This window comes from Lissotriton vulgaris, chromosome 2_1, assembly GCF_964263255.1.
Source record: "Lissotriton vulgaris chromosome 2_1, aLisVul1.2, whole genome shotgun sequence".
Classification (NCBI taxonomy): Eukaryota; Metazoa; Chordata; class Amphibia; order Caudata; family Salamandridae; genus Lissotriton; species Lissotriton vulgaris.
Genome location: NC_141687.1, coordinates 919982452 through 920007578, shown reverse-complemented (window position 1 = coordinate 920007578; position 25127 = coordinate 919982452). Strand labels below are relative to the sequence as shown.

The following is a 25127-nucleotide window of genomic DNA, read 5'->3' as shown; positions in this document are numbered from 1 at the left end:
TAGACCCAGCCATATGCAAATCAGCATTGGTGCTGCTCCTATGGTAACTCTCCTGTTGCAGAATATCGGAGCAAGCCTCAGTGGGGAGTTGGGAGCACTGAGTTCCATCCACCTAATTGGCCACAGTTTGGATAACACATACAGAGGTAACTGGATTACAAGTAGTCTATAGCAGTTTTCATTTCAATATCAGTGTATGGACACAGTTATGTTAACAATAAGGGTTTCGGACCTGACCACAGGAGATATTCAAGGATGTGAATCTATGAAAGATTCAATGTTTTGGAGTAATTATAATAAGTGTCTGCTAGACAACGATAATACAGCAGCTACAACTGGTAATGCCTTTGTTATACTGGGAAATTGCATTTCGAATTATTTCCTTTTGCACCAAGAGTCTGGATCCAGGAAGCCTCTCCTGAGATGGTTTGACAGGACATGTCAGGAGGCGAATAAGTCCCTACCAATGGCCCTAAATACCTTCCCTAGAAATGAGAAGGATATAGTTATGCATTTGGCAACCTATAAGATTGTCCTCAACAATAGAAAATGTTCTCTTAGGGAGTAATTCTGGAAATCTTTAATCTCCTCTGCGTCATAAGAACACTAGATCCGTTAGGCAAACTGTCAACAAGGATCGAACGTATAGGACTAGTATTCTGTGTCTTGCTAAGCATTTTCGAGAAGATTAATGAGTGACTAATTTTAGCTTAGTTTATTTTATTGACACAGCTCGTTGTTCTATATCAGATGAGCAAGAGGATGTCTACACACTAGGTTTAAGGTCAGGAGGTTGTTACAGCCATTGAGCAGTGCCCTAAGGGTAAGACCCTGGTCCAGATGGGGTGCCATTTGACCTGTACAAGACTAACAAAGACTTCTGAGCCCCTCTAATTCCAAACATCCTGAATTCTGCATGCAGGTCTAAATTGCCTAGGTATTGGCACAGCACTACACTCACTCAGACTGTTAAAAAATTAAACAGGCTGGATGCCCTTTGTTATAGACCTATATTGTAACTGGATTCCACAGTAAAAGTTGGTTGGGTACTGCTCAACAGGATCCAGTCATAGTGGGCAGGGAATATTGTGCCTGAGGTCCAACATGGGTTTAGATCAGGGCTAAAAAACAAGAGAATAGTGCCTTAACCTCCACATGGTCATGACTGAATACACAGTTGTTAAAAAGGGGCCTCCTTATGTGTCATTTACACAATAACACCTAGCTCATCCTCTTCCTCACAGAACACAAGCACACCACCGGGACCAACTTCGCAACCAGCATGTTAAACATAGTAAACAGGATGAAACAGAACTGCCTTAAACTCCACAGAGATAAAACAGAGGCCCCGATCTTTGGCAACAAGAGCTCTCCATAAGACTTCCCCTGGTGGCCTACAGACCTGGGAGCCATGCCCACCCCCATGGACCACGCCCCAAAACTCGGCATCATCAAGCACCAAGGTTCAGAATATTCTTACATTTCTACCCCGAAAGGTTGACATTGGGGACACTCCCAACATGTATGTGGATTTGGTTCCACATTTAACTGAACACCTATTGGAGTTTTTCCCTCTTTATCCCAGGAATCACTTCTTACTCTGCTGTCCTCTGTAAAAGTGGATCACCTAGGGACACTGCACCACTAAATATCCTGAAACGGGTAGCTCCAATAGTCACCCCCAACATAAAGGACTTGACTAATTCCTCACTATTCACAGGAATAGTCCACACCAACTGGAAAAGGGCTATGGTGAAAACATTAATTTAAAAAAACAATTTGGATCCTGCGGACTTGGGCAACTATCGCCCTATCTCCCTTCTGCCAGGAATAGGCAAGATCACAGAGAAAGACGTTAATCATACTCTCTCCTGTTTCCTTGAGTCTTACAATCTGCTTCACCCCTTTCAAACAGGATTCCGCCCGCGAAAGAGCACTGAAACTGCCCTGTTAGCCATGGTGGAAGAAATCAGAAAGATCCTAGACTCAGGTGGCTCGTCAGCCATAATACTCCTTGACCTGAGCGCAGCATTTGACGCAGTGAACCATTGTACCTTGGTTCACAGTCTCAGGAGCATAGGAGTAACAGGCACTGTACTGCAATGGCTGTGTTTCTTTTTGGAAGGAAGATTTTTTCAGGTATTTGAGGATGCCATTGTGTCTAAAACCCACCTCAGGGCTCGGCAATCAGCCCTATTTTGTTTAATCTTTATTTAAAACCGTTGGTCTCCCTGATTAATTCCTATAAGATCAATACGATTATTTATGCGGATGACACCCAACTGATCCTCTCCTTTGAGGGGAGGATTCAATATCGGTTGAGGTTTTCCATGAGTGTTTGAGGGATGTTGCTGGCTGGCTACAGGTTAACTCCCTGCAATTAAACGCAGGTAAAACTGAATTGCTCTTCTATGCGGGGAGCAAGATTTCACACTCTCTTCCTGATAATCTCTGGCCCCTAGAAATTGCCATTAGGGTTTCTCCTGTTAAAACAGTGCGTAACCTAGGTGTTATGCTGGACAACAAGCTGTCTATGGAGGCTCAGGTTGCAAAAACGGTATCCTCCTGCTTTGTCCTGATTAGGTCCCTTCGCAAGATCATGCCACTTTTACCTTCCTCTGCTCGGGCCATGGTGGCCAGATGTACAATTCTGAGTAGACTCGACTATTGCAATGCACTTCTGCTCGAGTCTCCCAGTTTTTTGCTTGATAGGCTTCAAAGAATTCAATCAGCGGCGGCCAGAATGGCCTTGGGGTGGCCTAGTGGTGTACATCAGCATACGCGGTCCTGGCCGAACTCCATTGGCTTCCCCTTAGGCAGAGAATACGATTTAAGTCTCTCTGCCTTGTTTTTAAGGCCCTCCATGGGCTTGGACCCAGAATGCTGGAAGCTAAATTTGCATGGTATACCCCTGCCAGGGCACTGCGCTCCTCGTCAGCACGCCTGGTGAGAGTCCCTCGATTTAAAAAAGTCAGGGCAGGGGGAAGATCTTTTGGGGCGGCTGCGGCCAAACTTTGGAACAGTCTACCTTGGGAGATTAGGCAACTGGATAAACTTCTCCCGTTCAGAAAATCCGTGACGACTTGGCTGTTCCCTATGGTTTGAGTTGGCTGATTTACTGTTTCCCTCCGTTCATGTCTTATGGAGCACCAGCGCCAGGATGCCTGCAAGGCGACAGTGCGCTTTATACGTTTTATAAATAAATAAATAATAAATTTGCTGTGCGGAGTCCCTCAGGGCTCATCGTTTAGCCCAACTCTTTTTAATGTGTATATGGCCCCATTGGCGGATATTGTAGCCTCCTCTGGGATCCGTATGGTGACCTACGTCAATGATACTCAATTGGTGGTGGCGTTATCCCAAGCAGATCAAAGGTCTACCAGCCTCTATTCTTGTCTTGAGGAAGTATCGAACTGGATGGATGCGTCTCACCTTAAGCTTAATGGTGGAAAAACTGAGCTCATGATACTGGCAACCCCCTAAGCTTTAAATCCAGCACCATGTGGCCAGCCTGTATGGGTCCATACCGGTCCCTAAGTTCCAGATCAAGAGCCTGGGTATTTGGGTGGATCAGGATCTGACCTTCAGGGTACAGGCCAGGAAGACAGCAGCTATCTGTTATGGCCTGCTCAGAATGGCAGGTAAGGTACTCCCTCTCCTCCCTTTCCAAGCCAAAAAAATATTGGTCCAATCGCTCATACTCTCTAGAATAGCCTATGGAAACACCTTATATCTGGGTGCACCCACTGCAGTAGTCACTAAACTCCAGACTGTTCAAATCTGTGCAGCCAGACTGTTGACTGGAGTTTCTAATCAACATTCGGCAAAACCTGCACTTCACTCCCTCCACTGGCTTCAGGTGCAGGAACTAATCAGCTTTTAGGCCTTGTGCTTAGTTCATAAATCCCTGCACAGGAATGGGCCTCCTATTAACTCTGCTATGATCCGACCCCATAAGGCAAATAGGAAATTACGTTGGGATGAGCTGCATTTGGCTGAAGTTCCCAGGATTAAGAAGGCTAAAAGCGACGGACGGTTTTCTCATATAACGCGGCTAAACTCTGCAACTCCCTGCTGCTTTGTCATTGCAGGGAACCCTGCCATCTTGTCTTTTGGAAACAACTGAAGACACTTTTGTTCCCCTAACTCTTCTGCCTCTCTCGTGTTCGGCCCAGCGCTGGGATGCTACCGGATAGCCATGCGCTTTATAAATGTTTCTTTCATTTCATCTTCGACAAAAGACTCACAAGAACCAAACAAGTAAATGCAATCACCTCCTCCTGCTTCTTCATCCCGTGCATGCTCCGCAATATATTTTGAAAGCTCCCCACGGACACCAGACGCACAGTCGGCCAGTCCCTCATCACCAGCAGACAGGATTATGCCAATGCATTCTATGCCAGCATTACAAATAAACTTGTAGAAAGACTCCATACCACCCAGAACGCCACCGGACTCATTCTCAACATCCCCTACAGCACACACATCACACCCCGCCTCTTAGAGCTAAACTGGCTACCTATTCAGGAGCAAAGCCAATTCAAACTGCTCACCCACGCATGCAAAGCCCTACACAACGTCGGACCTGCCTAGCTCAACCACTACCTCAACTTCCGTCAACCCACCAGGGAACTGCCCTAAGTCACACTCCACCTCACACAAATACCCCCATCCACAAAAGCAACTCAGGAGGTCGCTCCTTCTCCTATAGCCCCGCCTGATCCTGGAATTACATTCCGCAACACATCAAGACCGCCATATCCCTACTCGAGTTCCACAACAAGCTGAAGACCTGGCTATTCAACCAGGAGCCCAATCCGTTTACTCATCTGCTTCTGTGCTTGGATACCCCTTGGATGATAAACGATTTATACAAATCCTCATAACATGATCCTCATAACATAACCTCAGCTCAGCATTTGACCGGCGAATAGGGCTAAATTATGAGAGCTGCTCTTACAAATGGAGATGGACTCCTCACTTGTTGGGTTCCTCCATGCTTTTCTCTCTGAAACTTCAGTTTCTGTAACATTCGAGGGCATGCACTCAGCTCTTCCTGGTGAGCAGAGGGTTCAGACAGGGGTGTGTTATGGTCCTGATTGTGTTCCTATTGAATACCAACAGCCTCAACTCTTTTTTAATTACACATGGCCAAGATATGCCTAGGCAGTTAAGCCTTTGTTAGAAATCTATAAACGCAGTTGTATTCCAATTCTGACTTAAGGGGCAATTATTAGTGTTACCACCAAATAGCACCAGGTTTTTCGTGCATGAGGAACTAAGACTAGAGTATGTCGCTGACAATATAGCGCTAACTCCCATGTTGTGCTGACTGTCACTCTGATGTAAAGCTAACACTTCCCTAAACCAAAGGATTATACTAGATTGTCAATTTTGTGATAGAGGAACACAATCCTTATGGAGAGAAATTTCAAGCACATTGCTTCTTTCCTTGGAAGGTCAGAGCTGCTCACCCGGCCCTTATCATAACTAAACAAAAGATACCCTGGGTAAAAAAAAGTTCAGGGAATGTACAGCCTTGATTTGAGAAGGAGATGAATTATACAAACTGAGTATATGGGACTACTTAATAATCCAGACTACTGAGGGAACTGAACCCTATCTGTACTGGATTTCAAACCAGAGGGAGTGATCCCATCTGACGAGTTTCGCCTTGGGTTTATTCGCTGCATCCCCAACTTTCCACTGCGACAATCTAACACAGCACAAATATTATAATTGTTTTACGGGTCGTTTTTTAAAGCCGTTCTTGAGAAGTTTAAATTTGCTACATGTAGAGTTGCACTTTATTTCTTATGTTCTCTTTGTAATCTGCTGGTATGCTATGCTATGCCGTGGGTGGCCTTTTAAAGTTAGCTGTGGATAATTGAGAAATCTTTATTGTGATGTTTTTATCTGTTTTTACTTGTGCTAGTGATGTTTAAGACTAACTGAATTGTTCTTTGTATTGCTCTTTATGATTATTTATTATAATCAAATTAAGAATGTATGTTTATGTCAGAGTCATTATAATTAAATACAGAAAATATATGCCCCAAATGTTACAGTCAATGGGCAGTATATAAATATAAGCAAGAGCAGAAAATAGATACTGCGAAAAGGATACAATAGATGGTCAGTAAGTACACATAACTAATGACGGTAGTTACAGAGGACCACAGTGATACAAATACTGGTAAGAATGGTGCTCACATTTCTAAATAAAAAAAAAGGCAAGAATGTAGATGCAGTGGCTAAAACAAACTACAGTATTCCTTGCTAAAAAGAGGTCAAAGTTTCAGTAATAGTAAATGTGGTGTGATCCACAAAATAAACCAACTCAATATGTTAGCATAAACAGAATGTTGGCCTTTTTTTTATTGTTGGTAGATGGCCTTTTTCTTGGCCTACACCGGGATTTCTTATTTAGCCCCTGGGAGGAGATGAGGTAGTCTGATCCTGGATCTCTTTGGTGTAATCTTCATCAGTACTCGTGTAGGTCGTACAGTAAGTCCTGCTTTAAAGATGGCAATGAGCAGTGTAAAGCACAATGAACCTATTTACTCATAAGAGGTATACAAACACAAACTAACACCATTATTTATGAAGAATATTATTCTTAAGATTGTATGTCCAGTAGAGTGAAATTTGAAAAATTGTGAAATCAAGTGCGCACCTAACGCAGTGGCACAACAAAGCACTTCTGGCTTGAAGCCCAGAGTGAAGAACACTCATGCTGTAGATATTTCTGAGCGTAGGAACAGTACAAATCACTCACCTTCAGCTGCTGGTTAGTTCGTTTCAAGAACTGGATCTCTTCGGCGTGTTTCTTCTCCTCCACCTGCCGCCTTTCTGCTTCCCGCCTTTCGATTGCTTCACATTTGGCTTTCTGCTCATTTACTTGTCTTTCAAGGTCTCTTTTCTCGTTTTCCAACTCTTCAATCTGGGAGGAGAGAGGCAAGATAAAATAAACAAAAGGCAGGAACACAAAATTATTTTCTACACCAGGAGGGAAGGAGGCATTAGCATGCTCATGCCTCTCACAACAATATGACAATGCACATCAAGGTAGAAGAACAGCGGCCATCTCATTTCTGCCCAAGCTATCATGTGCTACGTTCTTGAGTCAGTTTAATACTGACATTTTAAAGAATTGTCAAATGTGTTTTGTGTAGAGAGATCAGTGTGGGAATGACCAAAAGCAACTTTCGAAAGTGCTGACCAGAGAAGTCTTTTGATTTCTTAATAAGCAATCAACTTCTAGACCGAGAAATACTGCTTGATTATGGACCTACCTTACATTTGTGTCCACGACATATAGACTATCTTCCATTCTGTAATCAATATTCAACTACTGTGCCCCTCCTAATCATTGGTCATCTTTGCCAGAACGATGTGGCTTCTGTGAAAAGTTGGTATTGTAGTGTTCACCAGTATACCAACTGGACGACACTAACAAGCGGGTGGAGGGGACTGCTAGGTGGAACTCCGGATCTGGCCCAGATGAGGGCATCTTTGTATCACATGAGCTCCCTCAATAAATAAGTGAAAGTGTGGCTAGGTGGGATGGTCCCTGCTGTGCGGCATAGACCCCTGGGCCGGTGGCCATACACTGGAGAGGAAGGTTGGAGGGGTCCACCGATAAGCGACACCTTTCACCTCCACCCAGCAGGAATGACCGCACCACCTGCAATTACCCATCAGTGCGCCATGTACACAGTGGCCGCCCAGCTCCAGACAGTGCCACCAGTGCACATGATGCACAGTGAGTGTGAGACAAACCTCTCAATGGCACACGACCTCACTTGAAAAAAAGAAAGCAGGGAGACATATACAGATGCATAATCAGTACCTCGAGAAGTAAGACAAGCAAATCGAGCACTCCCAAGAGGAAAAGTGCCATCCTCCCACGGCGGGAGAAGCATCCGAGGCCCAATACAAGTGGGCATAGGAAAGAGGCATATCACACATTGCAATGGTGGACATACCTATCCTTGAGCCACTTGTCATTGAAGTGGCCCTATCGACACAGGTGCCCAAAACTCCATTTTGAGGCTACAGAGATCAAAGCAGATAGGAAAAGAGCACTACTACTTTATCTTCGAGGCAAGGGATTACACAAAATTGTCAAAACCATCACAGAAGCCTCCCTCAAAACATACACCACATTGGTGGCTGCCCTCACAGCCCATTTCGAACCAATGACCAACCAAGACAGTGAGTGCTTCATATACAGGCAGACCAGGCAAGGGCCTGAGGAGTCACTGGACAACTTCTATGCCCAACTTACAGAATTGCCAATCACATGCGCATTTGTGGATGACCAGGAAGAAATATGAGGACAGATTTTGCAGAGATATGCCTCCCCAAAAGTAGGAGAGAACATCTTGCAGGAGTCAGGGGAGTTAGTAAGAGACAGTCTAACCTTGGGGTGCTCCTAAAATTATCCAAAGCCCGGGCCTCTCATATGGAGGTAGTGTTAAAACAGTCAAAGAACACACCTGTGACCACACGAACCTGCAGCTACTGTGGAGAAGCAGCCCACCGAGCTAGTGACTACCACGGCAAAGGGAAGAAGTGTGCTTCATGCTGCAAATACAACCACTTTGTGCAAGCCTGCCGGTCTTCCAAGAACAGAAAACCAAACCCTACAGTTAGGACCATACCCGAAATGATGGAAGCCACCAAAGACATGGATTACAACAATGTAGCGGAGTACACGGTACACTCTGTGTTCACCATAGGTAACGCTGCCACCTCCAACTGCCCACTGCTACAGTGGAAAGGGAAAATAGGGTCTGCACTCTCACAGCTATCATTGATACAGGTGCCTCCATTGACATTATGTCGGCTGGTGCCTACCAAGCAATGACAGCAACCCCAACCCTGCAGAAGGCCAAAGTTCGAGTATTTGCCTAAGGCCTAGCTAGGCCTCTATCAATGCCAGGTGTTTTTGAGACAAAAGTAACTCTTGGGGAGGTAACCGTAGATTCCCAAGTATATATGGCCAGAGGAGGCCAAGGCATGCTTCTTAGCTGCCATACTGCGGAAGCACTCGGAATCATCCATTTTGTACTCTGGGTGCACACGGAAGAGTTGTCCCACATTCTTGCAGAATTCAATGACTTGTTCATTGGCATCGGCTGTAGGAGAAAGTGGTCAAATTCCATACCAACAAAACCTTACAGACGGTAACCCTTTGGCATTACATGAGACTGAAGGTGGAGAGAGAGCTAGAGAAACTCGAGAAAGCTGGCATTATCAAGAAAGTCACCGGCCCAACTCCATGAGTATCTCCCATTGTGGTCACCAGGAAACCAAGGCAACCTGGTGAGGTTTCAATATGTATGGACATGATACTCCTGAACGTATCAATCCGAAAAGAGCAACACTTGACCCCCTCCTCATTGACAATTTGATTGTTTTCCAAGGTAGACCTCTGGTCAGGATACCACCAACTGGTTGAAGAATCGAGGTACATAACTACATTTTCTACTCGAGCACTGCAGAAGTATTTCAGAACACCATTTAGGAGTTGCTGGCTGGGCTGCCCAGAATCATCAACATCAGCGATAACAGTTCAGGCTATCCCCCAATAGTCAAAGTACATCCAAAAGGTTGAGGGGTGCACAACAATTAATAAAACAGGCCAGGCTCACTTTACACAAAGACAAGTGTGAGTTCATGAAGCAGAAGATCCGCTTCTTTGGGTACTACTTCTCCACAGAAGGGTAGCCTCACACCCTGAAATAGTGCCTGACAGCAAAGAAGTACCCCCCCAACCATCTAATGTTTTGGAAGTCAGAGGCTTTTAATGGGATGGTTAACTACTGTGGCCAATTTATAAAAGAACTAACTTCACTCATGAGGCCTCTGCAATTCCTCACAAAATACTCGGCTACCTGCACATGCGGTTAACAGCAGGAGCGGTCGTTTCAAGCAACCAAAGATGCACTCTCAGCCAACAACACTTTGGTGAATTCAACCCCTCCAGATGGACTACCCTGGCAGTGGACACCAGTCCAAAAGGGCTGATGGCAGTGCTGACAACAGCAAGAGTGCGGTGAGTGAGCACCAGTAGTGTATGCCAGATGATCATGGACACCAACGGAGCGCTATTCGCAGATTGAAAAAGAGGGAATTGCCATATACTGGGGGTGCCACTACTTTCACCTCTACGAATACGGGCATTCCTTTGTGGTGAGAACCAACCACAAGTCACTGATCCCCCTGTTTCAAAGCATTTCTTCAAAACCACCACCACACATCGAGAAGTGGATGTTACAACTACAGGAAGCTGACTGGAAAGTAGAATACCATCCTGGAACCAATAACCCGGGCAACTACTTGCCACAACATGCTCAGAGTGTTGACAAAGCTGAAGAAACAGAGGAGTACGTTTCGTAGGTCACTGGCCGGTCCCAACCATTACCAGTGTCCTTGGAAACCATACATCAGGCCACTGACACAGATGAGTGCATACAACTAGCCCTAGCTGCTGTCCAGTCTGGGCAGTGGGAAGAACTAAGAAACCATTCAGGTCAGCGGACACCTAAGGCCCAGAGAATTCTCAATTCTCTCTATCAAGTACACCACAATCTGGCCGCAGACCCGGATAGATCCCTATTCCGAGGACACAGGATTGTGATCTCAGTAAGCCTGGCCACCCAGGTTGTCCAATTGGCACATGCTGGCCATCAAGGTATGGTCAGGACAAAGAGATGGCTCTGCAGCAAGGTCTGGTTTTCCCTCATAGATGAGCTTGTGGAACTAAAAGTACGGTCCTGCCCCTGGTGCCAAGTGGCTGGGGCCCCTGACACCCGGACCTCCCAGCACCAGTCATCACTGAACATGGACCACAGCAACAGAGGGTCTGCGTAAGCCTAGATTTCAGATGCCTCCATGATGGGCAATACACTCTTGTCCTCATAGACGACTACTCAAAGTATTCGGAAGTAGAGCTCGATAACATCCATGCAGCCAGCAAGGTCCTTCCCAAGTTTGAAAAAATGATGGTCATCCATGGACTCCTGATGGAACTGTTGACAGATAAAAGTCCGCCATTTCAGGGGCAAGTGATGGCTGCGTATCATCGATCTCTAAACATCTGGCAAAAGATTGTCACCCCAAGGTGGCCTTAAGCCAACAGGGAGTACGAACAATTTATGAGAACTTTGAACAAAGTTATTCGGATAGCCCATTTCAACGAACAGCCATTAGAGTGGGCCATCTGTTCATTCTTTAGAGTGTAAAAGCAGACCCCGCACGCTACAACAGGGTGAGCTCCTGGCCGCCTTAGCATGGGACACATGGCCAATCCCTCAATCCCCCACCATCCGCCATGGAGGCCTCCAGCGATGAACAACCAGCAAACCCTCCAAAGGTGAAAGGCATCCAATGACAAGGCAAGCGCAAGGCTGGGTGTGAAGGTCTGTGTCTCCAAGTGGGAAACCATGTACTAGTCAAAGACCTATTCCCAGGAAGCACGTTTCAGCTTCCATTTCAACGAAACCGCTGGACAGTTGTATAGCGGTGCAGAACAATGATAGCTGCCAGAAGAGGGTACAACGAGGTCACCCGGAACATCTCACACTTAGCCGTCTCACATGCAGTCATACGCCAAAGTAGGGACCGAAGATACAGGCGCAGAGGAAAGTGAAGAAGGAGGAGGAGGGGTGTCAAGGTCTTCCTATACAACTCCCCAGACGGCAGGGTCACCCAGGGCCAAGGAAGAACATGGCCAAGTGGGAGAAGACTTCACAACACATCAGGAGAGAAGGCTATCAGACACCCCGAACCCCCAGGTGGAACGCGATGGCCAGACCCAGTACCATCCCTTGAGAAACCCATCACCCTCCACAAGACTCAGGGACTTTATGGTGTAACGACGCTCCACCCAGAATTCAAAGTAAAAAACCTGGACTGGAACAGCACATCAATTATGGCCCTGGGAAACTTGACAGATTTGAGTGTACTCTGCTGAGCCCAAGAGACAAAGATGTATCCTTTACCGTTCATTCATCTGATCAGACTCAAAGGGCTTTAGCGTCTCCCCCCACCCCCCAAACACACACAGCCATACCCGAGTACTTCACAGGTCTTTAAAAGACCATTTGCATATTAATGAGGCATCGTTGTTGTTTCGCCCCTTCTAAGAGCCCCTGCGGCTCCACTCTGACTATTGCTTAAAGATTCAGCCCCCCCCCCCCCCCCCCACCAAATTTGGCTATAGTTGCGCGGGGCCTCTGCTAACAAGAGAGTGGGAACTGCTACGTGGTCCCCCTAATCTGGCACAAATGAGTGCATCCTTATATCACGCGAGTTCTCAATAAACATCCGCGCGCGTGGTGGGTGGGGTAGTCCCTGCGGCTCCGGTCCTTAAGCATCATAAGTGCCCCATGTGGTTAATGCTGCACGCAGCGCACCGCACCCACCAAGCAGGCCAGACTGATGGACGTGCGGCCTAGACTCCCGGACCAGCGGCAATAACATCATATTTTGAAGGACACTTCATAGTTGGAAAGAGGCCGTAGGCTGAGCTGGAGCCCTTCCTACACCGTACTAGCTGCAGGGGCCTCCCTGGCATGTGTACCGTACTAGCTGCAGGGGCCTGCCTGGCATGTGTACCGTACTAGCTGCAGGGGCCTGCCTGGCATGTGTACCTCCCGCACTGCTACCTCAAGAATAGAGACAGCGGGGAGACGAACTCTTGCCATAAAAAACACCTGTCTGTGCTGATTCTGCTTTGAACTTTTTCTCCCGCAAGTGTGTGGACTCCCCTATACAATGTAAATACCTATGGATAGCAAAGAGTTCGGAAGTGGCAGCAAGTTACATATTTAGCACCAAATGAAATACATGAACAAGAATCGTAGGTGCTCTTTAACGTTTTTAAATAACTTCTCTTTGATCCCGTGATTTCACTGAAAAGGAAGGTACTTGTGTCTCGATTCCAGGATGAAAGAAGCGGTTGGTAAAGGGCCAGATGCTCTTTGTAGATAGTCTTGGAATGCATCTTTTCTCCTTCCAACCAAGTGCGGGCAATGAATGTTTCCAGCCGAAAAAATGCATTTTGTAACTGGTTTGGACTTTACGATCTTTGTCGCCACCCTGTGGAGGCAGGGCTAATCGCACTCATTTTTATTTTTCGTATTGCCGGGATTTTAACCCACTACAACAAACACCAGAGTAAACACCAGCCTCCCCCCCCCCCCCCCTCAAATTTCGTTACGCCAGTGCGTCTATGTAATGTCCACATTTCAGAGTAACACAATTGCATGGATATGTTTTTATACTTCAACATCAGTACAAAAAATCTAATTGGTGAGAGCACCCTAGTTTATAAACTGCAAATTATCAAGGGTCGTCTAACCCAAAAACAATACAGTGCTATGGAAATCTCGGATATCATGATAAAATATAATATGACATAACATAACACATATTCTTCACTTACAATTAGGGCTACCGGTTGTATGGTATTTATTTTTTTGACCTTTTCTTCTGTATTTATCCATATTTATTTTTTACTAAATTTATCTGTATTTATCCATATTTATTTTGGCTTTTGTGAAAAAATGAAGCTGAAATTAGTATATTTCCACTTTATTTAACCGGTAAATATGCACTCATGCTTGAACCCCTAGTAGGTTTCAATGCTGTTAACACACCCACAGAAAATACATCAAAGCACTTAAAAGAAAATATGCAAATTTCAGTATTAACCTTGTACATATCTACTGCTGTTAAAGCCTCTTTACCAAAAGTCCTTTCTTTTTTAGCACCCTTACCTATTAATCCACACAGCTATTGGCCTGGCAGTCATGGCAGACAGTATTTTTATCCACATTTAAAAATAAATACAGACAAGAAAAGAAATGTTTTTTGTCTGTATTTATCTGTAAAAATCAGCAACATCGGAAAGCAGGGATCCTTACTTACAATACAGCATGGCCATTGCAGACTTTGGCTTTGATTTGTAGACATGCTGTATAGCAGCATGGCTAAATACAATAATACACAAGCATTTGCAATGCAATAGGTCTCGCAGCATTAAAGTTTGAGTTATTGGCATTGTATATGACAATGTGTTGCATTACATTTTTAACAAAGTCTGTATTGGTGTATAAAGGTGATTTGCAAGATGATAGCGATGGAGTGGGGATGGATGGATGGATGGGTGGATTGATGGATGGATGGAGTGGAGGGGATGGATGGATGGATGGAGTGGGGGGATGGATGGATGGATGGAGTGGAGTGGAGTGGAGTGGAGTGGAGGGGATGGATGGATGGAGAGGATAGGTCTCGTATTTACACTAGTTTATGCTATTGGCATTATAAATGACAATGCTTTTTATTTATGTTTTGGTTTTAAAACATAAAAGGCATTGTCATTTACAATGCCAATGGCTTAAACTTGCGTAAACGCGAGATCTATTGCATTGCAAATGCTTCTTTAATATGAGTGATTTAAAAGTCTGTGGAGGACGTTGCCTCAGTTTAATGCATGACTCACTTAAACTTCTGTGGAAGGGATGCCTGTCAAGAGTCTGGGGAGGAGCTAGAGCTGAAATTATTGTTAAATGGAAAGAATGCTGTAAAAGGACGGAAATCCTGATATTGATAATTTCAAGAAAAAGAATGAAGAGAAAATGGCATGAATAAAGATTTTTAACGTTAACTTTTGGAGCGCTAATAAGAGTTGCTTTTTTCTGGTTGTGCGAGGGACTTTTCATCCAACAGTTGCTCGACAGAGTGGACTTTATACTTTGAGAGGCCCCAGCCACCCTGCACGCAGGGGCTAACACAGGGCCCCGCAGGCCCCGCAGTGCGGGGTGCCCCGGCCCCCCACGCTCCTCCAGGGGCCCCCTCACTGTCAGCTGAGGGAGACAGCTGCAGTGCAAGCAAGCCTCAATCTTCGCAAATAAAATGGTGCTCAAGTTAACTGCACGCACTGCCTGAGGCCTCCACAAGTCCCCATAAATTAAACTGTACACGCACACCACGGTGACGGTCTCTAACTATTTAATTAATAAATGAATTAAATAGTGCGCAGTCCGTACGCCCGTACTCATAATTAAATGGTGCATCTGCGTGCGCGGTGCCGCGTCTACGGGGTGGGGGCGGGGCTGGTGCCATAGTCATGCGCATTGTAATTAAAAGTGCGCGTGATTTGTACCAGTACTGACTCCTGAGAAGGGTGCAGCCGCGCTGTGCCAGGATAATTATACTAGAGTACTACTAGTACCAGCCCCTGCCTGGTGGCTACGCTCGTCCTGTCTTCTGCTGCAGGTGAGTGTCCTGTTGTGTCGTGAGACGTGAGTATGTCCGAAGCAGGGCAGGAGTAGTGGTCCGAAACGCAAGCTACTTCCCTGGTGGTGTGGTGCCGCTCACCGTCCCGAGGTCGGAGTGGAGAGACTCAGAGAGGTGGGTGGTGGCAATGGAATCCTGGTATGGGCCCCTGCCACTCCACTCCACTGCAGATTTCTCCTGTTCGTTACACTTTTCGCAGCGCACTTTTAAAGCGCTGCATTGCAAAAAAGTATAACGAACAGAAGAAATATGCAGTGACTGGAATCTGAGCTGAGGCCGGAGGCGGGCAACCAGGCCACTCAGCCAGCCTCCAAGGTAATTAATTACCCACTGCCGCAGCAGCTCACGGCCCGCCTGCAAAGCTGAGAGGCAGCATTCAGAGAGTGCAGACCGGACCTGCTTGGCTCAGACGCATGCAGGCCGGGGCCCCACTTTCCGGCCGGCCCAGCTCAGCTCACCCCTAGCCTGGCATTAATCAACAGTCCAGCGAAGTACATACTGTGATAGGCACACTATTCATAAAGGTGAGCTGTGTGTACTGCAGGACGTTTCAAAACTACAGTTTACCTTGTATTTCCTTTATTAGAAATAACTTTTTCGTTTTATATAGCCTACAAATAACTACATCATGGCACTAATGGGTAATTCCTTCCGAACTGAAAACATGCCTATTAACGGCTTATTCAGAACCGGGAGCTTGGAATCCAGTTAAGGCACAGCATGGAAAAAATATTTTATTTAAGCCCCAAGCAATGCGCCTTCAGCCTTTCACCCCTCCAAGGTCGACACACAATGACTGTTGAGTAAAGTAGTCATAACATCTGATAGGAAAAAGATACAATTCTTGGACAGGTAGCCCTAGAAGACAAAAGCTATCCAGCTACCAATTCTTACCTACCATTTTTCCTAGGTCCACAGGCGATTTGTTAGTATGGTCCCGGGTTTTCCTTAGAATTTTAGGACTTGTAGGCCTATTTTTATTTTGGGTTAAATAAGATTACAAGTCTAAGAAGAAAAAAAGGAACTTACCGAACTAGCCACAAATGAACTTGGGACACTTGGCACCTATATAGCTGTTAAATGTAACCTATTCCATTTGTGACATGTTCAACCTGCCCTTGTTTCCATTTCAACTTTATGTTCTGGTGTTTATAGTTTCGGTATTCTTTTAAAAATATGGGTCCTTTCTAATCTTACATACAAAGTATGTTTGATAAAAAAAAACAGACCTGACTGAAGCTGTGGCATGTAGCTCCCAATTACTTGAAAGCTATGGTAGGGAATCTGCAATGAGGGCATTTGTAAATTGCGCCGTTTTAGGGGAGGTAGCAAATATTGCATCAGAGTGCTGAAGTTCCCCCAGTCCACAAGTGACTAGCTTACCCAGTCTTTTATTTTACATTCTGGGACTTCCAGTGTTGATTGTATAATGGAATAAAGAGGACAACAGGCCTCCGAAGGCAAAGAGTATACCTAGACTGTATGAGTCCAGACTGTATGAGTTACTTGCACACTGACCTAGGGATAATGAGCGCTCCATCACTTCCTTTGGCTTAGGGTGATGTACATCCCTTGACTGGCCATATATTACACTTGTTTTGTACACTGTATATAGGTGGCATTAATTAGCGACTATTGGGTATTTTTCAGATACAAACTGACAGCAAGAAACTAAGGGATGTACAATAAGTCAATTGTCAGATATTTCCATTTGTTTGACACCAGATGTCACTACCAAAGCCATTTGCGTAACTAAGATTAATTTTGCCGCTCCACAGGTTGCATGTAGTGTTTACAAAAGTCGTGAATTTTCACTTGCTACTTGATTTAATCATGATGTAATTTTATGGTAGAGCAAACATCTCAGTGGTGTGGAGTGGGCATTCGAGTGTGGGGGAGGTGCCTTGAAAAATAGTGGAAAACCTGCAGTGTGCAGTTATTTGCAAAGTTTGGAACGCATTCCCAACCTTGATCTAGTAGAGAGTTTAGACATGTTAAGGGTAGTAATAAATAGCTATCCAGTGTGGGGATGGGCAGGGAGCAACCGTTGATGTATTTGGAGAACATACATTTGACATGGGTTTAAATTATCTATATCCAAATTGGTAATGTGGAAGGAAAACCTACATTTATGGGGCTGGGGGGGAGTTTCTATTTGCTACCAAGGAAAGTTACACACTTTGTTCACTTGCCTTTAGTGTTCTAGTTATGTACTTGTTTTATAATTTTTGTAATTCCCTAACCTATTGCTAAGTAAACTTTGCACTTCGAGTAGGAGAGGGATGGAATTCACAATATAAACATTTGGCTTAAAGACTGACGTGGGCAACTGTTAGGGGTGAATATTTGAGATGGATATTGGTGGGAGTTACACTGTGAGACAACGGACCGTGAGGAGCGCTATGATAAAAAGGGTGATGGGTGGTCCTGAATAGTGTCTGCTCATGGTCATAGGTTTCTGTGAATGACTTTTTTTTCAGTACCTTGTTGAGGATGAAAGTTTGGCGATGACTTCAAGGATGTGGTGCAAGGAATTCCAAAAAGCATCCCCTGAGCTCTCACTGTTTTCCGTAATTCTGCTTTAATCTGCCTGTGGGTCTATTGGAGGACTAGTGCTGCTTGACCTCAGGTTGTTTCCTGATTTACATTTGAGGTCAAGTTACCGAGATAGAAAGGACCATATACTTGAAATGATTTGTATACATTACCTTACATTGGGGTCAAGTAACCGAGATAGAAAGGACCATATACTTGAAATGATTTGTATACATTACCTTTGAATGTAATTCTTAGTTTAATGGAAAGCCAGTGCAGTTCCTTCAAAGCAGGAGGTATTAGACTATAATGATTAAATGATGCTTCTTGGAGACTTGTGTGGATGTCATTGTAGCTCATTGACATCCTGCATTCATCATTAGGTAGCGCTGCCTTTTTGCCTGGCTCTTCATCAAGCAGTTTAGAGTCATATTTCTTTAAATTGCAGTGGATTTTTGTCAGGGATGTGTCTTACACCTGTCTTTACTTACTGTCTTAAATTCTCTTTTGTTATAAATTGACGTGAGCCACATAGCCAGTCTGACAAGTGGCATCAATAAATGAGTTAACTGAGATGTTAGGGTTTATTAAGCAAGTTAATATTAAAATATTAATTGCGTTGTTAGTTACATGTGAGACCAGAACAAAACATTGCTAAATGATTTATGATAATCCTTAGTGGGTGTCTGCTGCACTTCAGATGAAGCTGGGCCAGACATACAACTACGTAACAAGAGTCGGAGCAAAAAAGAGGGGTGGGGGTGCTTAAAGACAGAAAGGGGGAAAGGAGAGAGCGGAATGGAAGGAAGGACAGGTGGGGAGACAACCGTTAGGAGAGTAGAAGGGAGGGAGGAAGAAAGGAAAAGGGAGTGGTGGAGAGAAGAAAGGAGGGTGGAAGGTAAGTATGGAAGAATAGCTAGAAGAAAGATAGAGATGTGGTAAAGCAGAAATGAAGGAAGGAGAGACGGAAGGAAGCTTGCAAGGAGATGGGGAGAGAGTGATAGGGCAAAGGAAGAAGACTGCAAGGGAGAAAGAGAAGGAACAAAGAAGGAAAAGAAGAATGGAGCTACAGAAAGGGTTGAGGGAGAAGGAAGAGAGGGGAAGAAATGGAAAGAGTGGAGAGTGAGAAGGGAAGGAAGGGAAGTAGGAAAGAAGTGAATAAGAAAGGAAATAAAAGAAAGGTTGGAAAGAATGAGCAAAGGTCGGAGGGAGTGAATGTCGCCCGTTTTCAGTTGCCCATTGTGTAGCCTTAGTGTGGTAAGGGGTGATCCAAGGGCTCAGCGAGCGTACTTGCATTTTATAATGCGTATAAAGGCAGATTGAGGGTCCTATCGCCACAATATGGTGCTCAGCAGGAAGCTGATGGTGGGCCGCGCCGCCAGGGTGGGGGGGCCCCATCCATGTGCTTTGCAGGGGGGCCCCCTCAAGTTTTGTTACGCCACTGGTAGTAAGGTGCGCATTGTAGAGGGGTGGGCATTGTAGGAAATTTGCACTATAAAGTGGTGCACACTGTCTAGAGGTGCACGCTGTGAGGGCGCATGCTGTAGTAAGATGCGCGCACACTGTAAAGGAATGTGCAATGTAGATTAGTTATAGAACAGTGTATACGTAATAAGTATTAATAACGTGTAAATGAATTGTACTTTTCTAACAATATGGCATATTATTTTGAGCATTAGTTGGTTTGTAAGACTGTTTGTGATTTAAAAACTGCGTGGTCATAGACTGCAATACAGAATAATAATGAGAATGTGAAGTTACTTTGTTTAAGTGAGATTGCAAAAGCACTTAATGAATAGGATGGAATTGCTAATATACCTTTTAGTTGTTTGAGCTTTTATTTTGTGTTTCTTTATGTATTTTGCAGCTGTGAAAGCGTAAACTGCAACACATAAAGAGAATGATAACTTAACATTTTTTGTTCAGAAGAATTGTAGTTATTTTTAAAGGCTATTTAAAACACACCTAATGTTCTAAGTCCTTTTAAAGAAAAATTAATAATGTCTGAGTTACATGAGTTTAAAAACGCTTTGTTTGTGCTAAAATGGCTTTTATGTTATAAGAAAGTTTCTACGAATATATAGCATCTAAATGGATAAATGTTGTCGTTTGAAACAGTTGCGTGTGTCCAAATTGAAGCCAGCTGTCCATGCATGACTGAAAATGAAACTGAATGTGTAAGCACGGCTAAGAACGAAACTAAATGTCTAAGCAAAAACATATTTCGCAACAACAGGGAAGTGCCATCTCGATGTAAATAGCTGTATGCCTTACAATTGGTTAAGCATTTGCCCTTCATTGAAGCTATATGTGCCTTACTTAACAAACGTATTGTTGTTTTAGAAAGCTTTTTTATTGTCTCAAGGATTAGCTTGTAGTATGGTGTATGCTGTAATAGAATGGTATGTGTTGTAGTGGATGTCTGCTGTTGAGTTGTATGTAATAGAGCGATATGTATTGTTAAGGGCAAAGTACATAGTAGTGTAAACTGCAGACTGGTATTGAATGCAAAATGCACATTGTTGTTAAGTGCAGAGTGTCTATTGTTAAGTGCAGAGAGCAGTTTGCTGCTAAGTGCAGGGCGCAGATTGTTTCTGAGTGCAAAGTGCAAATTGTTAATGAGTGCAGGGTGCAGATCGCTATTAAGTGTACAATGTTAAATGCACAGTGCATATTGTTGTTAAGCGCAGACAGCAGATTGTTACTGAATGCAAGGTGCAAATGGCCACTGAACACAAAGTGCAGATTGTTGCTGAGTGCAGAGTGCTACAGCGCAACGCTCCACTCTACAGCGCAGCGCTCCACTCTACAGCGCAGCGCTCCACTCTACAGCGCAACACTACACAACGCAGCATTCTGCTCTACAGCGCAGCGCTCCACTCTACAGCGCAGCATTCACTCTACAGTGCAGCATTCACTCTACAGCGCAGCGCTCCACTTTACAGCGCAGCGCTCCACTTTACAGCGCAGCGCTCCACTCTCAGCACAGTGCTCCACTCTCAGCACAGTGCTCCACTCTACAGCGCTCCACTTCACAGCGCAGCGCTCCACTCTACAACGCAGCAGTCCACTCTACAGCGCAGAACTTCCCAGTATAGCACTCCACTCTACAGCGCAACGCTCCACTCTACAGAGCAGCGCACCACTCTACAGCGCAGCGCTCCACTCTACAGCGCAGCGCTCCACTCTACAGCGCAACACTACACAACGCAGCATTCTGCTGTACAGCGCAGCGCTCCACTCTACAGCGCAGCATTCACTCTACAGTGCAGCATTCACTCTACAGCGCAGCGCTCCACTCTACAGCGCAGCATTCACTCTACAGTGCAACGCTCCACTCTACAGCGCAGCATTACAAAACGCAGCACCCCAGTCTACAGTGTAGCACTTCATAGCCCAGCACTCCACTCTACAGCGCAGCACTATACAATGCAGCACTCCACTCTACAGTACAGTGCTCCACTCTACAGAGAACTGCTCCACTCTACATTGCAGTGCTCCATTCTACAGCGCAGTGCTCCATTCTACAGCGCAGTGCTCCACTCTACAGCGCAGCACTACACAACACTCCACTTTACAGCGCAGACATTCCCAATTTAGCACACCACTGTACAGCGCAGCATTCCAGTCCGCAGCACAGCGCGCCACTCTACAGCGCAGCACACCACAGCGCAGTGCTCCACTCTACAGCGCAGCACTACACAACACAACACTCCACTTTACAGCGCAGACCTTCCCAATTTAGCACACCACTGTACAGCGCAGCATTCCACTCTACAGAGCAGCACTCACTATACAGCGCAGCACTCCACTCTACAGCACAACACTCCACTCTACAGCGCAACACTCCACTCTACAGCGCAACACTCCACTCTACAGCGCAACACTCCACTCTACAGCGCAACACTCCACTCTACAACGCAACACTCCACTCTACAGCACAGAACTTCCCAGTATAGCACTCCACTCTACAGCGCAGCGTTCCACTCTACAGCGCAGCGCTCCACTCTACAGCGCAGCGCTCCACTCTACAGCGCAGCGCTCCACTCTACAGCGCAGCACTACACAACGCAGCACTCCATTCTACAGCACTCCACTCTACAGCGCAGCGCTCCACTCTACAGCGCTCCACTCTACAGCGCAGCGCTCCACTCTACAGCGCAGCGCTCCACTCTACAGCGCAGCGCTCCACTCTACAGCGCAGCGCTCCACTCTACAGCGCAGCGCTCCACTCTACAGCGCAGCGCTCCACTCTACAGCGCAGCGCTTCACTCTACAGCGCAGCGCTCCACTCTACAGCGCAGCACTACACAACACAACACTCCACTTCACAGCGCAGACCTTCCCAATTTAGCACATCACTGTACTGCGCAGCATTCCACTCTACAGAGCAGCACTCACTATACAGCGCAGCGCTCCACTCTACAGCGCAGCGCGCCACTCTACAGCGCAGCGCGCCACTCTACAGCGCAGCGCTCCACTCTACAGCGCAGCGCTCCACTCTACAGCGCAGCGCTCCACTCTACAGCGCAGCGCTCCACTCTACAGCGCAGCGCTCCACTCTACAGCGCAGCGCTCCACTCTGCAGCGCTCCACTCTACAGCGCTACACTACACAACGCAGCATTCTGCTCTACAGCGCAGCGCTCCACTCTACAGTGCAGCATTCACTCTACAGTGCAGCATTCACTCTGCAGCATTCACTCTACAGCACAGCGCTCCACTCTACAGCGCAGCGCTCCACTCTACAGCGCAGCGCTCTACTCTACAGCGCAGCGCTCCACTCTACAGCGCAGCGCTCCACTCTACAGCGCAGCGCTCCACTCTACAGCGCAGCGCTCCACTCTACAGTGCAGCACTACACAACGCAGCACTCCACTCTACAGCACAACACTACACAAAGCAGCATTCTGCTCTACAGCGCAGCGCTCCACTCTACAGCGCAGCGCTCCACTCTACAGCGCAGCGCTCCACTCTACAGCGCAGCGCTCCACTCTACAGCACAGCGCTCCACTCTACAGCGCTCTACTCTACAGCGCAGCGCTCCACTCTACAACGCAACACTCCACTCTACAGTGCAACACTCCACTCTACAGCGCAACACTCCACTCTACAGCGCAACACTCCACTCTACAACGCAACACTCCACTCTACAACGCAACACTCCACTCTACAATGCAGCAGTCCACTCTACAGCACAGAACTTCCCAGTATAGCACTCCACAGCGCAGCGCTCCACTCTACAGCGCAGCGCTCCACTCTACAGCGCAGCGCTCCACTCTACAGTGCAGCACTGCACAACGCATCACTCCACTCTACAGCACAGAACTCCCCAGTATAGCACTCCACTCTACAGCGCAGCGCTCCACTCTACAGCGCAGCGCTCCACTCTACAGCGCAACACTAGACAACGCAGCATTCTGCTGTACAGCGCACCGCTCCACTCTACAGTGCAGCATTCACTCTACAGTGCAGCATTCACTCTACAGTGCAGCATTCACTCTACAGTGCAGCATTCACTCTACAGCGCAGCGCTCCACTGCGCAACGCTCCACTCTACAGCGCAGCGCTCCACTCTACAGCGCAGCGCTCCACTCTACAGCGCAGCGCTCCACTCTACAGCGCAGCGCTCCACTCTACAGCGCAGCGCTCCACTCTACAGCGCAGCGCTCCGCTCTACAGCGCAGCGCTCCGCTCTACAGCGCAGCGCTCTACAGCGCAGCGCTCCACTCTACAGCGCAGCGCTCCACTCTACAGCGCAGCGCGCCACTCTACAGCGCAGCGCGCCACTCTACAGCGCAGCGCGCCACTCTACAGCGCAACACTCCACTCTACAGCGCAACACTCCACTCTACAGCGCAACACTCCACTCTACAGCGCAACACTCCACTCTACAGCGCAACACTCCACTCTACAGCGCAGCATAACACAACACTCCACTTTACAGCGCAGACCTTCCCAATTTAGCACACCACTGTACAGCGCAGCATTCCACTCTACAAAGCAGCACTCACTCTACAGCGCAGCGGTCCAGTCTGCAGTGCAGCGCGCCACTCTACAGCGCGCCACTCTCCAGCGCAACACTTCCCTCTACAGCGCAACACTCCACTCTACAGCGCAGCGCTCCACTCTACAGCGCAACACTACACAACGCAGCATTCTGCTCTACAGCGCAGCGCTCCACTCTACAGCGCAGCATTCACTCTACAGCGCAGCATCCACTCTTCAGTGCCGGATTCACTCTACAGCGCAGCGCTCCACTCTACAGTGCTCCACTCTACAGGGCAGCGCTCCACTCTACAGGGCAGCGCTCCACTCTACAGCGCAGCGCTCCACTCTACAGCGCAGCGCTCCACTCTACAGCGCAGCGCTCTACTCTACAGCGCAGTGCTCCACTCTACAATGCACTACTCCACAAAGCACACTAGTCCACTCTACAACACACCCCCCCACTATACAGCGCTGCACTCTACAACGCTGCACTCCACTGTACAGCACAAACACTTCCTAACATGCTCATTGTATTGAAAACACACACATTATTATTGTAGTTAAACGCAAACACTTTTTTACGGTCTAATTATCAAAAACACCCACTTTTCAACACACTTGTATTAAAACACGCACATTATATTAAAAAAAAACATTTAAAAAAATTGTATGCAGAAGCTGTTTGCACACAGTTGGCAAGGGGAAACTGAAACTGACATGTTCTTCACAAACCAGCCTTTAAAACTGCAACAAAGTAACAAAATGTAGAACTGCTCTTGTAAAACTGAAACTGACATGCTCTTCACAGTTGACGCGCGCGACCTAATCCAAGTCGAAGATCTGCGCGTTCACATCTCTTGTCTCTTGTCTGTTCCCCTTGAGTCCTTGAAAACTGAAATGATCACAATAAGTCTCGCAGCGACGGATCGCTTTCGCGATCCGGTTCGCAGGTGCGAGACCTAAAAAAGGACTGTAATGCATACAGCGCTAATGCACCTTTAAAAAATCACACACATTAGTCCTGGCTGCATCATACCGCTTTTTTAAAATTCCTTTTAGCCCACACTGCAAAGCACACGTGCTGCTGTACAGAATTGCGTCAACATATTGCCAAAGCAAACATCTCTCATAGGCGAGACCTGCTGTAACAATACTCACTCCAGAAGATTCATTAGGTGAGCAAGATTCCTTTCTCGTAGCAAAAAAGAAAGTAGCACAGCTCTCTCAAACCAAGAACTTTCCCTCTCAAAAGAAACAATGCAGTGCTTTTTAGCAAAGGAATGAGCTGAG

The 25127-nt window shown here is 46.4% G+C and overlaps 1 protein-coding gene across 1 annotated transcript in view; it reads right to left on the bottom strand.

The window, feature by feature from the left end:
* Positions 1–25127, bottom strand: part of DNALI1 (dynein axonemal light intermediate chain 1) — a 232748-nt gene that overhangs the window by 15568 nt on the left and 192053 nt on the right. Inside the window, exon 5 of the mRNA XM_086958738.1 lies at positions 6779–6943. Within this exon, the coding sequence (XP_086814864.1) occupies positions 6779–6943 (165 nt within the window). The remainder of the gene's footprint in view (positions 1–6778; positions 6944–25127) is intronic.